Below are 17,098 nucleotides of genomic sequence, written 5' to 3'. Positions count from 1 at the left end.
GCAAGAAGACTACAGGTGGAGGTGAAAGCACCTTTGGTGAGCAGGTTCTCTCCCTCGCTTTTTCTGGGGATTGCTTCAAAATAGCCTTTTAGTTCACTTCCTTTCCTTGCTGTCCACCCCATCCTTTCTTTTTTTGGGAAGATTTTAGGTTGTGAAGTGGGGAGGAGCTCTGTTAGGGAATAGGGGGAGAAGACCCTACTAATAAATTTCGAAAGCTTTCGTGGGCTATTTATGGGCTGCATTTTGTAGTATGTATTAGGAGGAGCATGTTTTGGTGTTGCTCTTTCATGTGACTCTGCTTCTGTACAAACCTGAGTGTCAGTAAAACACAGTAGGGTATTTTTGCTATGTTGATGTCATGAGCACCATCTGATGAATGTGGATCAGGAATGGGAGAAGAGTTCTTTTGCTGGTGTGGTGAGCTTTGATAGTTAGCACTCATTTCTTTTGGGGATGGAGGGACAGGTATTTTCCTCTCCCTTTTTTCTTTTTTTTCGTCCTCTGATGTCATCTCTTCCCTAGTGCTTGTGGAATGGGCAGCTGGTATTGTAATGACCACATCAGAGGGCAGGGGTCACTGGAGGATAATAGGAAAAGCTCAGCTTTTCTTCCTCTGTGTGCTGGGAGCTGTCAGCTAAGTTGCAGGAAAATTGCAGGCAAAAGGGGTTACCACAGTTATTTAAATACGTTTTCCATGGTTGATGTTTTCTCTCCTAATTAAGGCTTTTGAAAAATCATTGCTGTGTGAACATACCTAACTTTATTGAACAAGGATTACAGATGGAATAACAATATCCCAATTACATACATAGAAGCAGGTATACCACTGGCTTTTATGTGCTGGAGCATTCTTGCCAGCTAGGCACATCTACAAGCCATAAATATAATGTTTTGAGACTATGAGCATTTTGAGGAGTGTTGAGTACTTTTTCCAGGGTATAGTTTGGATAAATTAGAGTCGATGTCTGTCTCTGGCTTTGGAAGTTCATCCACGTGAGAAAATTGACCTCAGGGCTAATAACTGGCTGCTTGGTGAGGTCAGCTTCTCAGCACTGTACATTATTAGGCTTCTGTTCTTATTTCAAAGTTCCTCAAGACTTCTGTTTCCATCACAAGTTATTTTATCTTTGTATTATGTCAGTGCTGGGAGCCAAAACCAGGATTTGGGTGTTGGCATTCCAGGGAATGTCCAGGTACAGACTATCATAGAAAATAATGTTGAAAGAAGGGTAACCTGGTCTGTCATTTTGCCCCAAGGCTGTATGTGACAAATTTAGGAGTACAGTCCTTGACCTAAAAATCTCACAATTGTTTGAGGGTCCAACAGCAATTATAACAAGTCAGGAGTGGCAGACAGGGCATGTACAAGCTTACTCCATGCACAGTTAAATGGGTTTGGATCCTGTGAAAAGGAAACTTGTCTGTAGTTATGATGAGAGCCCTCTCAACAGTGCTTTCACCTCAGTTTATCAGCAAAACTGAGCCTTGAAGAGCATTGAAATGGGGCAGAGTATTAGCAGTCAGTCTGAGAAGGCTTTTCCTCATCTGTACTAGGCTGCTGGGGAAGGCAGAAAGAGGTGGCCCAAGGAGAAGTCTATTTATTCAGTATGCAGAAAATTTCAGCTTTCTGAGGAACTGAAGCACAGAGCTTGTTTTTCAAAAGTCTCCACCAGACATGAAAACAGAATTTCAGTGGTTGGTAAAACCCCTCTGTTTCTCCAAGCTCTTTTGTCTGTAGTCTGGTTACCTCAGAGAGAAACTGTGTTTGTCACCTAAAAGGTTAAATACAGGAGATAAGGTATGGTTGATGAATCAGAGATAACTTTTCCAAATTCTTCAGTACCCATGTAATGTCCTGGAATTATGCACAGGAACCCTGTAAAGAATGGCATCTTACAGATGTCAAGTAAAACAGACTGACCAAGTTTTAAATGGTCCTGTGACCCTTTTGGCATGAGTCATGGAACTGGCCTGGGACTTTGGCCGAAGTCCAGGCCAGATAGTCTTGCGAGTGCTGAGGTAGAATGGTAAATGCAGTGAAAATAATCTGGAGTGCTTTGAAGGGAAAGGTGCTGCATAAGTAGTCCCTGCTAATGTTTGGTCTGTTGCCTGTACTCTTGGTCCTTGCACCTGTTTTGAAGTTGGTTGTCATTTTACTCTGATTGATGTCTTTGCAGCCTTTGTAATATACAACTTTCTAAGCCTCTGCTATGAGTACTTGGGAGGGGAGAGCTCCATCATGTCTGAGATCAGAGGGAAACCAATTGAGTGAGTATTTATTGTGCTTACAGCCTGATGCTCTTCTCCTCCTGTGCCTATCTACCATGTCTCTATCTCTGCCCAGAAAAACTGTGTCAGGTGGCAAATGTCTGTTGGGACTGGGCAACATGGATGGTGATAATTTACCAGTACTCTGTTCTCTGAGACAGATCAGGCTGATCACATCCTCTTAAGCAAGATGGACTGATTCACAGCTTTTCTGGACACCTGTCTGCTCCTTTATTTCATTTCTTATTCCCTCTCCTCCTTTAAATCTTTTCTGTCTTCAGTTGGTTGTGTGTGCTTCTTCTAGGATCTGTGTTTTTCCCCATGCTGCTCAGTTAAAAAGAAAAAAAAAAATACATTAGACTGTGGAGTCAGGATGTTGTTTTAAACACAACTTCAAAAGATGGTATGGCTGTAACTGTAATCATGGTTGGAGAAAGCACCAGTTCTGCAACTTTGCTACAGAGAGGTAGACAAAGAGGATAGTAATCTTGCACTCTAGCCCAAACCTTACTTGTGAACCCTGTCATCCTTGTGTTGGCTCTTTCAGGTCCAGCTGTGTATATGGGACTTGCTGCCTGTGGGGAAAGACCTATTCAATTGGATTCCTGAGGTTCTGCAAACAGGTATGGGCCAAAGGAGTTGTGCCATACTCCAGAAGTGAATCAAGTGTGTGTGGGTGGCAGTGGTGCCTTTGGTGTTGAACTTCTGAGATGAGCACTCCTCTGAGGGGTTTATAATACCATTTTGAGAGGCCTGCAGACTGCTGAGAAGAGGGGGTGTTTTGGGGATTTTTGTTTCTTTCTTTGTTTTGAGTTACCTTACCATTATCTACTCAACCCCGTATCAGGAAGGCCTTAGCAAAAGGCCCAATTTATCTCCTGGATCCGATATTAGTCCTGCGAAGAAATTCTGATTTCCTCTTCCCTTTCTGGATTGCAGAGGTCCCAGCTTTAAGAAACTGATGGCTGTGTTGTGTTGCAGACACCTCACAGTTGTGTAATAGCCTCCTGAATTCCCACTGCTGCTGATGTGGTTTGGAGTTGAGGAGGGGGTGGAGGTTAAGTGTGACACAGTGCTTTGTAGGAGGAACGAAGTATTGCTCACCATGTGTGTCTGTCTGTGCTGAATTGGGTATTTTAAGGGGGAGGGAATGGGGGAGATCTAAACCTCAATACAGGCCTTATCTACTCATCCCAGGTCAGTCACCTCTGACTGTCATGAAACAGCAGGTGAGTTTCAAGGCTTTGCCCACTTGCTGAAATGAGCATATGAGGTTTTTTTGGAGACAGTGTGAGGCAGATCTGTTTTTTTGAAAGTATTCAGATCATTGTAATTCCAGTCATTGGGTCTAGATATCTGCCCTGGCTTCTCTTCCACATTGTGGCCCGTCTTCTGTGTTTTAGCAATATGCAGGAGCATCAGAGGTACAGTGCACCCTCATAGTAATATCCAGTGTTAATCTCTGCACCTTAAGTGGCCTTTTTCAAAGGACTACATCTTTCTTTTATCTGTTCTGTCTGTCCCATATTCTGTCCTCATGGCTTTCCTGTTTTCTTCCCTGATTCTTTATTTTCTAGTCTGCTCCCAGTATACTGCTTTGCCTGTTTCTCTTGGGCTTCATTTTTACACCCTTTGTTTGATTTGATGCATTACCTATTCTTTTTGCTCCTAATGTTAACCTTTTAAATGTGTCATAAGCAGATGTAACACCCATCAATGTGAAAGAGTGCTGGAGAAATAATTTTCCTTAGACATCTTGTTTCTCATGTCCCACAGCCTCTAGCAGTTATCTCCACATGGGTTGCACCTGCTGTGTTCGGAAAGTTTTTTTTCACAACAGTGAGGACTAGAAGCAGTTTTTTGAGAGTGTACGGGAGTGGTTCTTCTGGCTTCTGCAAATTCTCAGTTCATTTGGTAGCTCAGGTGGATATTTTGCTTTTCCTTTGCTTCTGTCTGTCAGCCTTTCTTCTAGTCAGGCCTGGCCTTTGCAAACTGCTAAGTCTGCTGTGGAGGCTGTGAGGGCAGTGTCTTGCAAAGGTTTGTTTAAATACTTCTGTCCTTCTTGGCTCGAGCTTAAAATTGCCTTGGTGAGAAACCTTTGACACAAAAACTCGCTTTCTGGTACTTCTAGACTTCTAAGATTGCCAAGTAAGACCTTTCAAGGCAAATTCCTGGGAAGGCTGGTGTAAAAGGGCAACAAAGAGCACATCTCAGTGATGATCTGTGTGGTATCCACAACTGTGATCAGGAAGAGGAATGTGCTGGAAGGAGCACCTTGCCCATTTTATCCCTGTTCTCAGCATCTCCACCACTCCTGTTGCCTCCCACTGCTACCTGCCCATTTTCTTTTCTTTCCAGCCCCTTTCATCCTGAAGGAATCTGTGTGTAACAACCATTCCTTCTTTTCATCTTTACTCCCACCCCAAGCTATTCCCAGGCAGGTGCCTGCTGTCAGTCAGTCAGTCTGCTTGTGTTGCCTGAGGCCCCCCAGCAGTTGGGTGGTATGCTGGTGGCTGCAGTGTCGTATCTGGACAGCTTGTTTCCTCAAAGATGTCTTTACCAAGACTCTTTGCTGGGTCTGTGTCTGGTGACCCTCATAGATGGGTCATGCACCATCCATGTGCTTCCTGATTGCCGTAGCATTTTCTGGGGAAGCAACTAAAAATAGGACATGGTTGTTTGGATTGCAGGGAAATGGTTAAAACATACCCAGATTGGAAGGAGGGGAAGCTTGGAGGACAGAGTTGTTTCCGAATCAGCTTGACCTTTTGTAGTTCACTTATTTACAGTGACTCACTAACTGGCATGTGCTGGGGTTTTTAATCTCCTTGAAGTCTTATGACCACTAACAAATTGCACTGTATCCAAAGCAATTATTCCTGTTTGGTTTTGCCTTCTTTCCATACACAGCCCTCCCCACATGTGTGCAGGTCAGCACCTGCCCAGGCTCTTGCAATCTCCTTCAGGGAGGCATCCGTGATGTTTTTAGGGTCACAATCCTATGCTGTTTTAGGACTTTGGAGTTCAGCATCTCCAAGAAAGATGAAGCATGGGGTTGCTTTGGGAGAGGACGAGTCCCAATAGGAGCACTGATTGAAACTGGCAGAATGGATAGAGCTGATCCCAAGTGCTATGGAGCCCTTGGGGAGATTTAGTAAGGTCACATGGGTGACAACTGAGTAGCTCTTAACTTCTGTCTGGCAACATACATTGCTGTATATATTAAATGCCTTAACATGATGGCAATTGTCAAAGTTCCTCCTCAGAGAGCTGGGTTTCCCTGCTATCCAGAGGACCATCTTGCCCACCTTTATGGCAACTATGGATTGAGGTTTGCTTCCTTTCCCTGCTATCTCTTTTTTAAACTTGCTGTGTCCATACCATAGCACAGTGTGGGATTTTTTTTTTTTTCTCAGACCATTACCATGCATAAATGTGCTGCAGCACAGCCTGTAAAAGATGGCTCTGGAAGAGAGCAGCTGAGCAATTTCTGGGAGCAACCTACAGAGAAGTTTTTCATCCTGGACAAGTAGATAGCACACATACTTCTTCTGAGTCTCCTTTATGTCCTGTTGGGTGCCGCAGGCCTCAAGCATGGTCGATTAGCAAGCACTGGGGTCAGAGTCCTGGCTGGGGCTGGATTGTTTTGCATTGCTGTGCTGTCCCAGTAGAGATGCTCATGGTGATTGGGAACTTGGCCTTTTGGACTTCCTGTCCTCTCGTTCCTCCAGGCTACCCTGCAGTTCTGTGTGGTGAAGCCCCTCATGGCGATCAGCACAGTCATCCTTCAGGCCTTCGGCAAGTACCAGGATGGTGACTTTGAGTAAGTTTGTTTGCCTAGCAAGCATGACTTGGCTGTTCTCTGCCCAGCTGTGCTTCTCTGTCCGTGTGTGTGTGCTGGACTGTGGGAAAAGATGTGGGGACAGCACTGGCTTAATATACATGTGAGAAAAGAGGGCAGGGGTAAACCTTTAGGTTTCAGGTTTCTTCTACCTCAGCTCAGGGGAGGGAATGGGACAGGGAGACAGGAAGGAAACACAAAGTCTTAGAAGTCTCCAGTGACAGCAGCAAGGGGAAAAGATCATACTGAAATTTCAGGCATTCATGCGTCTTTTCCTTTCAGTGTAACCAGTGGCTACCTCTATGTGACGATCATCTACAACATCTCTGTCAGCCTGGCACTGTATGCCCTCTTCCTTTTTTACTTTGCCACACGTGAGCTGCTGAGTCCCTATAGCCCAGTCCTCAAGTTCTTCATGGTGAAGTCTGTCATCTTCCTGTCCTTCTGGCAAGGTGAGTTGCTTTTCCCTTCCCTTGGTAGACACAAAGATCTTTCTGCAGGGGCTCAGGTACTAGAATTGATAGAGCAACTGCTGATCAATATCCAGAACGTCTTTCTGTATTATTTGTTTTTTAGTCTTTCATTGCTTTTTTCTGGGAAACCTGTTTTGCTCATTTTCATCTTTGTTTCTATGCTCCTGAATCCTCACTATCCCTGTGCATGTGCATGTGCCCCTTGTGTATCTGCCTGGCAAAATCAGCTGTTTGGATGAAGAGTCCTTTGCGTTCCTGGAATGATCATAAAGCACAAGCTGCCAACATTATATCTGCATGCTGCCATTTTATTGATTAAAGTGGCACATCTAAAAATATTTTTTTGTTGTTTTATTGTTCTATAATTAAAAATCTAATGGTATGTCTGTGATTCATGTGAAGTAGCAAGCTGTCTGAATGCAGTGTGTGCTGCCGTGGAACTGCCACCAAGTGGAAGGACATTTAGAATACATACATATGATGCAGAGGCACATTCAGAAAGCTGAAATTCCACCTCAGTTTAGTGCCTCTTACTAATTGGCTCTAAGCATTTCCCTGTTCGATGCCCTACTTAAGTTTACCAAGTTGCACTTCAAAGACTAATTGAGTGAGCATTTAGGTGGAATTTAGGCTGTTGGAGTATGGCCCATCCTCCCTGTCTACAGACAAACTAATGAGCTGTCTAGTTTATCATCTTGGGCCATCTGGTCACACACTTTCTGCCTTCTGTGGAATTCTTCAGCCACCTGGCTATGGACAGGGAGAAATATCTTCCTTGCTATGGTGTGTCAAAACCACTTTATGCTTAAATTTAAAGCTCTGTTACCTCATTTTTTTCTGTAGCTAATGGAAGTGCTGAGATCACAGAAGTGTGCACAGAAATATCTGACTTCTTTTTACGGTTTTGGACTTGATTAAGTCCTGCAGCATCTAGTTCCACAGATTATGCATCAGTTGAGAATAGAAGAGGGTCAGTGTTTGAAAATTCTTTGCTTAAATGTATTTTTCTCATTTATTCATCCTTTCTCTGTTGTACAGGTGAGCGTAGGTGGGAGTATCTAGCCCGCTCTGTTTGTAGCTCCTGTGTTAAATGGGTATGCATCTAGGACATGCAGCATAGACACCTTTGTCCATTCCTTACAGTTAGCATATGATTGTGTTTTCTGCATATTTACATGAACTTGTTGCTTTGTTTAGGGATGCTGTTGGCCATCTTGGAAAAGTGTGGTGCCATCCCCAAAATCCACTCTGCCAGCGTGTCTGTGGGTGAAGGCACCGTAGCTGCCGGGTATCAGGACTTCATCATTTGCGTGGAGATGTTCTTTGCAGCCATTGCCCTACGCCATGCTTTCACATACAAGGTGTATGTGGACAAGAGACTTGATGCTCAAGGTAGGAAATACGCTAGCATGTAGAACATTGTCTGTTTGGTAGTGAAGTGTGGACCAGCGTGGAGACTGGTCCCTCTAGCAACCAACACACTGATATGACTCCTAAGTTGAGTGCTTGGAAAAACATCACATCCCTGCCTCTGTGGTGTCTGAACAGATTAATTGTGCAATGGGATCTGCAGGGCAGAAACCTTGCCTGAACTGTGTTGTTCCCTTTTCAGTTCCCCAGTATGCCACCCACGAGAGCTTGTTGCAGATCTGATGGCTGCAAGAAGTTGCATCCTTTTGGTAAAGTGGGTTTGTCCTCCTTCCTGTCTCCCCAAAGGGGAACTCCATTGCTCCAGATTGTGCAACAGACTGAAGGCAGAAGGGACAGGCCCTGAAACAGGCTCTGTTTTGAATCTGGATCAGGAAGATGAGGCTGTGCTTTGGCAATATGTTTGGCTTGGAGGAAGAGGATCTTCCTGTAATGATTTTGTGAGGGCTGAGCTGCTAGAAATCTTATTCCAGGGAAGAGGGAGGTGGACATTATATCTGGGAAAAGGTGGTTCTTGTGCCCAGTCTATGCAAGTACATTCAGTGTTCCCCAGATAAAGGAGTTCCTTCCTGCTGGGGGTGGTGGTGCTGAGGTGTGGGAAGACAGGAGCCCTTGGGCAGTGTTCATGTAGATGATCCTCCATCCCAGCCAGCCCCAGAGGTTTTGGAAGGACTCTGACTGCAGCTGGGGGAGATGAGGTGGGTGATGAAAGGGTAAACTGCTGGCCAGTACAGTGGGGGATGTTTCGGTGGTGGGTCTTGCTCAGTTCTTGTTATTTCCTCTCTCTCTTTCTTTCTTTCTCTGTCTCTCTCCTCTCCCTTTTATCTCTCCCTTGCTTTGGCCACTGGTCCCTGATGCAGCTGTTCCATCATATGGGCCATACGGTAGGTACAGCATGCTCTGTGTGTTTGTTGGTTTTTAACTGGGATGCTGTTTTGTCCTGATTCCCAGCCTGCCTGCTGCTTGCCCTGTTCCTTGTTCCCCCTTCCTTGTAGGTCTGTAACTCGACTGTCTCGCACAGCTGCTTTAGGGTTGTCTGGATCTGAAGTTGTAAAACAGCCCCATGGGCAGTGGCATAACACCTGGCTTTAGAGTGTTGTCAGGACTGTGAATCTCTCTCCAAAGAGTTGCACAGACTCTCAAAGGAGCTAGTTTGTGCTCTCACCCCAGCCTCCCTTCAATTTCATAATTGCCACAGATAATTAACATGCTTTGGTTGTTTGGGGAGCTCATCCTTGGGACTGAGCAGAGCCAGAAGCCCACACTGGAAATGGGACCTAGAAGCCATGAGAAATAGCAGCTCCTAGAAGGACACACAGCCTTCCTCTGCTCAGCACTTGGGTGGGACAATCTCCAACTGTTGCTTCCTTCACGGTATTGCTGTGGCACCCTCCACCAGTGGGGCGGTTCTGCCTATAGTACTGCCTGTTCTTCTTTCCCTCCTTTGCACTGCTCCCCACTTTTATGATCTCTTTCCTGTGGACGCTTTGATGCCGCCCATTAGTCTAACTTCCAGTGAGTGGGAATAGCAAATGCCATTTCTCTTATATATTTAGACTTTCCTTAGTTTTTTGTCTTCTGAAACACTTTACAGGCGCACCTCCCTATCTGGCTGTATTCGTTGCACACCTGAGCTAGAACAGGTAGTGTGTAGTGGAGGTTGTCTCTGAGGGTATGTCCCATTCTCATGGTGTGTCCTTCATTTGGTGCTGAGGTGGATTCACTTGGCTAGCTAGCAGTAACTGGATTTAGGAGCACTACTGGTAAAATTTGACACCATTTGTGTGGCATTTCCTCAGCGGCTGCTTAAGGAAGTCTGTAAAGTAACTTCTGCAGTATCTAGGAGTGCACATTCCCTGTTCTCCTTACCTTCATGTTAAGGAGTATGGGGGAGGCAGCAGTATTTTTCACTTGTCCCTTCCCATCTTACCCCCAACAGGTCGCTGTGCTCCCATGAAGAGCATCTCCAGCAGCCTCAAGGAGACCATGAACCCCCACGACATTGTCCAAGATGCGATCCACAACTTCTCCCCAGCCTACCAGCAGTACACTCAGCAGTCAACGCTGGAGCATGGTCCACCCTGGCGTAATGGCAGTCATGTTATCTCACGCTCCCACAGCTGCTCGGGTGCCCGTGACAACGAGAAGACCCTCTTGCTGAGCTCTGATGATGAATTCTAGGAGGAGAAACTGCCAGAACAGGCTGTCATTTTCCTCCTTTTGTTCTTTTTATTTTTTTAATTTATTGAGCAGAAACACGCAAGTCATATCACTTCCTAGAGAGTGGAGATTGCAGAAGTGAGCACTTCCCATTAGCTTTTGTGGGTACGGACATGATGAGCAGTGCGGAGGTGGGGGAATGGCCAGGGCTCCACTCTTGAGCCCATTCCTTACAGCAGCAGTAGACTGGAATTAACTGAAACAAAGCTCCAGGGTTTGGGGCTCTGGCCTTTTACACCTGCCCAGCTTGGTGTGGAGCATGACCGGCCAGAGCCTGGAGTTGTGGCCAAAAATATTTTTGGGTTTTGTTTCCAACTGGACAACCCAATTACTTCGTATTCCTCTTCTTGAATGGTTGATGTAGGCACAGTTTTCTCCCTCAGCTCCCTGTTACTAACATCTCTCTGATCCTTGTGGAATGGGATTAGGATGCAGCGATAAGCATTTATGTGGACCAGACCAGAGACTGGTCTCTCTTATAGCCATTGCCTTGAATCATTAGTAAGGAACATCTACCCCCACCCTCCTAAGCACTTGATGGTGCAGTCCTGTACTTGAGTTAGCAAGGGGTATACGGACTCTTTCTTACTGTTCCTCTGCTCCCTGCAGCCCCCTCTGCTCCTCTTCAAAGCTGATGCTTGTTGAAGCTCAGCAGGTATGGAATTACTGTCTCACAAGAGTGGGTTTTTCTAATCACCAGGTGTCCAAGCTTCCCATTGCCTCTGTGTTCCTGTGGCAAGAAGCCTCCCTGAAGTGTCTGTCTCCCGCTAAAAAGACTGAGGGCTGGCTGTGATAGGTGGTGAAAGTTTGCAGAGCTCTGGCCCTTTCATCCTTCTTGGGGGAGGGAAGATAGGTAAACACTAAAATGTTTTTCCTTGTTTCTTGTCCCCCACTGACATAGCTGCCCCTCTTAAAGGTCTGGATTGCACCAGGTAGCTGCCAGCACAGGTCCTGGTCTCTTGCAGGTGGCTCTCCCCATATTTGTCTTCATTGGCTTTCCCTGCAAGCTGCACAAGTTTTGCCCCTAGGCTGGAGTATTCTGGAAGCAATGTTACACATTCCCTCTTTGCTTTTTATCTCCATAGCTGTTTTGGGAGCAGACTTGAAACCTGACATGACCCAGCTGGTTAAAATTGTCCCTCTTAGTTTCCCAGGCAGCAGTTGCTGCTGCCACTGCACATTTCACAGACTCTGCAGCCACTGCAGTGCTACTGAGGGTGGACCCAACATCCATGGGAGTGGGAAAAGAAGCTACTCCTTGCTTTTGTTGGGTTTTGGGTCGAGCCCTAGGTACTTAGTGGAGCCAAAATAAAAATGACCTCTCTGTAGATCTGTCCAGGGACCAGGAAATGCCTCTTGCTTGCTTAAAATTGTCTAGGGGAGGAGAGGGAAGCACACTCAAGTGTCACAGACGGATGCCCCTACCCCCAAGCAGGAAGGAAAATGGAGAGTTTGGAGCAAGATACTGTGTTCTTGGCTGTAGTTTCTCTGTTCCTCTCCTGCTTGATGCCATCAGCAGACCTGCACATTTCCAGATGACCCTTCGTTGCTCTGTTAGGAGAACTGGGGTCTAGTTTACTGCCTGGAGTTTACCTTTCCTCTCGTATCCTAATCTGTGTGCTTGCTCATTCACTTTCTCAGAAGTGACTGTGAGCAAAGAGCACCTTGCTCCCTCAACATCCCTCCCAGAAGCATGTGGTTGAAGAGGAGGCAGGTTCTGTGAGGATAAGATAGAGGAAGGCATAAGGACAGTCTCCTCCTGTACTCATGTGTCTGGGGGTATGGTGAAGCAGGTGGGAGCAACAGTGCTGACTGTTGAGGGAGCTGGAGGCAGGATCAGTGGATCCAGCAGCTTCTCTGCTGCTGGATTTTCCCATTTGCACATATCCTGTGATGTCATTCAGTTACTGCTTTTCATGAATCTGTCGCTGCTTAAGTGGACATGCAAACTATCTGCCAGGCTTTGTGTGGGCTTGGTGTAAAACTTGCTTTTCTTCATGCTGTAAGGCGCCTGGAAAGCAGGGCTGAAGATTGAATGAGCTTTCCTTCCATCTTCCATGGCTTTGATTAATAGTCTTTTGGTGTGAGGTATTTATGTTAAACTTCCCCTCTCTTAGGAAAGTGGAGCATGCGACATGATCCCTTCCTCCCCTTTCCTTGCATTTGCAGGCCTTGATGGTGTCCCAGGGTCACTTAATTGGTGACCGTCCCTGATCTTTTTTGTGTTGGGTGGCTGAGATCTCTGGGATTGTCCTGCTGAGCTTCAAGGTGATCCAGGCTTGGGGAAGCGTTTTTTAAAAGTGATTCGGAAATATATGCTGCATACATATGCTGTGCAGAGGAACTGGATATTCTCAGAGCTTCCTGTATGTAGTGGTTTCAAGTATAACCATTTTGTACTAGCTGCCTTCAGAGAAGCTTGGTGAAGAACTAGTGCCCAAACAACAGACAGCTTCCATGCATTATAATTTTATATACATATATATTTTTTAACACCACACAAAATCATCTCTGAGCTTCCTGCTCTCCCTCACCACAGGCAAGTGCCAGAGCAAGGACTGGTTCTGAAGCCTTTCTGGCTTGGAGAACTTATAAGACCCAGAGTTTGAGACCAAGGAGGCCAAGGCATCCATGGTCTTGCAGGTCTGCTCACAGTAGCCCAGGGGTCCCAACAGACCTGTTTACTCCAGGAGTAGGCCCTTGGAGCTGCTCTCCCTCACCTGCTTCCCCTTTCCTTTCTTCCTTCTTTTTGTTTACCATGTAACATACCCATGGGATTTGTTTATTATTTTTCCATATAGAGTAGTTCTTTGTATATAAATGACTGAAAAAAAAATATGTATGATAAATAAGACAGAGTCACCTAGTTTTGTACCTATCGTGTTTAACTGATGTGAGCTCAGCGACAAGCCGCTCTCTATTTTGGTCTTTGTGACGTTATACTCTGCAGAAATGAGCAAATATGATGACAAATATAGAGATAATATAGATTGTACTTAAGCTGCCTCTGTGTGGTGCTGTCTGAGTGACTTCCCTGAACTGATTCTGAGGTTTTGTTCATTGCAGGGGCTGAGGCTTAGTGGGTCTGTATGGCTTGTCCTCCTAGTCCTCTGGGGAGGAAAGTTTCATGCTGTGGGCTGGAGCTGATGGAGAAGCAGTGCTGCAGCAGCCTGGGGCTGAGACATCACTGATAGCCCAAGGCACCAAAACCTGGAGTAGAGATGAGTCCTGATCCTGGGTGCTCAGTGCAAAACACCTGTGGGAGAAAGGGGCCTGCTTTCTCCAACACTGGCGCCAGCAAACAGGGGCTCTGGGCTTTTCTTCCATGCACAGTGGTGGGGCTGGGGCAGTTTGCAGTGGCAAAAGGGAATGTGAGTGTAAAACCCTGCAATCTGATGGGATCTGGCCTGCCTGGGCATCAGGCAGATATGCTCATTGCTTCCACCGTGGCACTGAGGAAGGGTGGCTTTCTCCCACAGGGAGGAGGTTGGGCTTCAACTCTGGATAAGGCACCCAGCATGTTTCCTTCTTTTCCTGCCACCCACAGACATGAGCTCCTTGCTTTCTTCCTCGCTGTTCCTGAGTCAGGCAGTGAGGTCACTCAAAAGAAGGGATTTTTTGGGTAGAGCTGCCCTGATTCTACCTGCCTCTCCTCCAGCACCAGGTCCAAGGGCAGCCTGAAGGGGATTTTTCTAGCAAAAAGCATTATCTTTCCTAGGAAAAGCTGATTTCAGCACAGCTGAACCACTCCTGAAAACAACTGCTTTGCAGGTGATGTTGAGCATTAAGCTTGCTTACTGAGCCTTTTTCTTCTAAAGACTAGAAAGCTGTGTGTTCTAAAGCATCGCAAGCTGTCCCCCATCCCATCTTTTTTGGGCACATTATTGAACATGTCCTGCAGCAAAGCTTGAGGGAGCTAGAAAAGCTGGTCTCACTGAGACAGCTCTGTCCTGAAGTTCAAGAATGACTAAATGCATTCTCACTGTGGAAAAAAAACACAAACTTGCTTTATTTGTAAAGTTTACAAAATACAGAGGAGTTGAGTAGGACACATACTGTAAGTCAGAAAATAAATAAGTTTTTTTTGCTCTATATAAGATAAAATGTGATTTGCATATATAAAATATAAAGTACAGCTCTGTACCAACATCCTGGCTGTGCCGAGAGGCGGAATGGCAAAGAGGACGTGAAAATAACTTATGTTCGTGCAATAAATAAACTCAAGAGGAGTTGGGGGGGGGTGGGTGGTGGTGTGCTAACTGCAGCGCTCACTCCACAAGCAGTGGGCACCTCTCTCTGGGGAGGGATGGAGGCTGCAGCCGAGGGTGGCTGGCATGACAATACCCAGGCAGGGGCAGAAAGCTGAGGGGGGTCATCTACAGCAGCAGATGCCAAGGGTCTGCCTCCTGTTACCTCCTCCAGGCTGTCTGTATTTAGCAAACCCAAATCTGCTCCTGCACTTCAGCCTGCAGAAGAGCCTGTTGTCCCACACCAGCGTCCAAGCTGGAGGAAAACCAAAGGGAGGAGCCAGCCTACCTGCCTGCCAGGTGGCTCCCAGGAGTAGGGATGCTCTCCGCCCCTTCCTCCCACCTTCAGCATCTCTACCTTTCTCTCTGCCTCCACAGCTCTGGCTCTCCGTGGCCAGGAGCACCTTCCTGTGGGCTTTGTAGGCGGTGGGGAGGCAGGGAGCACTTGGTGGGGCCATACAAGCTGGCCTGTGCTGAGCAAAACGGTGTTTATCTCTGCTCCAGCTGCCTCCGCTTCCTTCCTGCTAGTGCCACTGTGTTTCAGAGACACCGGGCCAGGCTGAGCATCCAGTAGGCAGGAAGAGGTGTGAAGGATGTGTGATGAAGAGATAGAACAGCACCACTGCTGTTCCCATTTGTGGGCAATAGCCTGGGCTAATCCATTGCTCATGTCCCCCAGCTCTCCCTGAGGGAATTTTCTCCATCGCTGTCAGCTCTGGGCTCCCCCAGTGCCACAAGCTGCCACGGCACTTTCCCATCCCGCTCACCCTTACCAGGCACCAACCCGCAGTCACTTTCTCTACCCCTCTGACTTGCACCTTCCCTGGCCATCTCCATCACTGGAGTCTCCAGCCATACCGCCACCTCCCTCCTTGCTCCAGCCATGGTCCAAGTTGTGGGGCCAATGCTGACACCCCATCTCCATTGAAACCCTTCTGCCCCTCTCTGTGAAACCTCTCACCCCTCCTTTTCCTCCCTGACACATGCTCCTGGAAGTGCCTGGCCAGCACTCAGGTCTCCTGTGGCCTCTACAAAAAAGAAGGTGCCTGGTGTTTTTCTGCCAGCTTGGAGCCATGGGATGCTTCCTCACTGCTGCCTGCACAGGCTCACCCTTTCCTGCCTATACCCCCAAGGGCAAGGGGTGCCCAGCCAGGGGGGGCTGCAGCAGGGGATAGGGCTAGGTGGGAGCAGAGGGGGCTGTAGGACTTTGGGCACCACTGGTGCAGTCCTGTCCTCCACCCCAGCACCCACGCTGCGGCAGCCTGCCCTACATGGAGGAGCTGGAGGCCAAGGGATGGAAGAAGGAAGATTATGGGCACAGGTCCCAGCAGGGAGGAGGTCAGAGAGGGTACAGGAGGCAATTTATGGGGGAAGGTGCCCCAGGGGGGCTGTGCCCAGCTGGGGGACTGAGGCCAGCACTAGGAATAGGCGGCTTGGTTGGTGCTGGACTTGACGATGGTGATGACACTGGCAGTGGCCACCTTGGCAGGGGGCCCATGGGCAGCCACGGTGCGGGCAAAGCCCTGCAGGGCCTCATACTTGCCACGGAGGGTGTCAAGCTCCAGGCGCATGGCAGCATTCTCCCGGGCCAGCTTGTCCACCTCCCACTCCAGCTCCATCTTCTGCTTCTGCAGCTCTTCCTTTTGGCAGACGCGCTTCACCCGGCAGCTGGCGGCATAACCCCGGTTCTTCAGCGTCCGTCGGCGCTGCTTCAGCCTTGCCACCTCCTCCTTGGACAGGCCACGCAAGTGGTGGTTGAGCTCCCGCACCGACAACCCCATCAGCTCCTCATCCGACAGCAGCGGTGTGTTCTCCCCCAGCTCCCGCTTCACCTGCCGTAGAGAGGAGCAGTTGCCTGAGACCCCCGAAACCAGACCCCTGCCCTCCCAACCCCTTAGTCCCATCAGTGCTCACCTTCAGTGCCTTGCTGGAAAGCCCATCTGCAGCCATCCTTGTCTCACACTGGCCCTGCCAAGCAGCCAGGAAAAAAGGTGGTTACTGTCAGCCCATGCCCCTTGCCTCAGCACAAAGGGCACCAGCCCTGCTGGGCCCCTGCCTGGTGCTCAAGTCTCCCCACTGGCTACATGACTCATCCATACTCCTTAAAAAAAAAGGTATGTAGCAATAATAATAATGGTGACTGCTAAAAGTAATAAGAATGGGGGAAGGCTGGACCTCCCATCCCTCCTTCATCCCACCCGAGGTGGCTGGGATGCTGCTTTGCCCAAGGGACCCGAAACACCCCAGCCAGGGCTGCTGGGAGGTTAAGGCTTCCCCCCGGGGAGGAAACCTGGGCGAGATCCGCCTGGGTCTGAAAAGAAAGTAAAAGCAGCAGCCCCACGGGGCGAAACCAGGGCAAAGTCTCCCAGTCAGGACCTGCGTGGAGGTGCCACCCCACCGACCCCGTGCCTGGCGGGCCAGGGCCGCGGCTCCCGGTGCAAGGCTCGAGTGTCCACAGGCGAGAAGGGTCGGGGCCCGGCCACGCGGCGTGGGCGGGCGAGAAGTGGCCTTTCCGTGATTCAGCAGCCCAGCGGGGAAAAGTCACCGAAACGGCGCCTGGTCTCTCGCCGGTGGCCGGTCCCTTCCCGTCTCTGGGTTAGGAGAGAAAGCCGGGAGCCTGT

At 48.2% G+C, this 17,098-nt stretch overlaps 2 protein-coding genes across 5 annotated transcripts in view; one reads left to right on the top strand and one right to left on the bottom strand.

Annotated features, from left to right (window-relative positions):
* The window catches only part of TMEM184B (transmembrane protein 184B), a 35,469-nt gene that overhangs the window by 4,580 nt on the left and 13,791 nt on the right, over positions 1–17,098 (top strand). Inside the window, exons 3-9 of one of the 3 annotated variants that reach the window (XR_003400369.1) lie at positions 2,178–2,268; positions 2,816–2,891; positions 6,000–6,091; positions 6,392–6,561; positions 7,780–7,974; positions 8,871–8,894; positions 9,950–11,944. Coding sequence is in view for 2 of the 3 variants with exons in the window: in XM_026868097.1 (XP_026723898.1) it covers positions 2,178–2,268; positions 2,816–2,891; positions 6,000–6,091; positions 6,392–6,561; positions 7,780–7,974; positions 8,871–8,894; positions 9,950–10,191 (890 nt within the window). In the remaining variant the exon portion in view is untranslated. Of the gene's footprint in view, positions 1–2,177; positions 2,269–2,815; positions 2,892–5,999; positions 6,092–6,391; positions 6,562–7,779; positions 7,975–8,870; positions 8,895–9,949; positions 13,226–17,098 lie in introns of those variants that run through there. The other 2 variants (XM_026868097.1, XM_026868098.1) reach the window with 2 other exon arrangements.
* MAFF (MAF bZIP transcription factor F) lies at positions 12,539–16,445 on the bottom strand. Of its 2 annotated transcripts, none has more exons than XM_026868099.1 (2): positions 16,392–16,445; positions 12,539–16,309 (listed from the first exon to the last, which is right to left on the bottom strand). In XM_026868099.1, exons 1-2 carry the CDS (start codon positions 16,425–16,427, stop codon positions 15,896–15,898), a joined length of 450 nt encoding a protein of 149 aa, XP_026723900.1. In that variant the 5' UTR covers positions 16,428–16,445; the 3' UTR covers positions 12,539–15,895. The 2 variants fall into 2 exon arrangements, with proteins under 2 accessions (XP_026723900.1, XP_026723901.1); XM_026868100.1 differs by having other exon boundaries at positions 12,539–16,305; positions 16,388–16,442.

The sequence above is a fragment of the Athene cunicularia genome (genome assembly GCF_003259725.1).
Source record: "Athene cunicularia isolate RWA chromosome 1 unlocalized genomic scaffold, athCun1 chr1_part2, whole genome shotgun sequence".
Taxonomy (NCBI): Eukaryota; Metazoa; Chordata; class Aves; order Strigiformes; family Strigidae; genus Athene; species Athene cunicularia.
The sequence above is the reverse complement of the archived record's forward strand: the minus strand, read 5'-3'. Positions and strand labels throughout refer to the sequence as shown.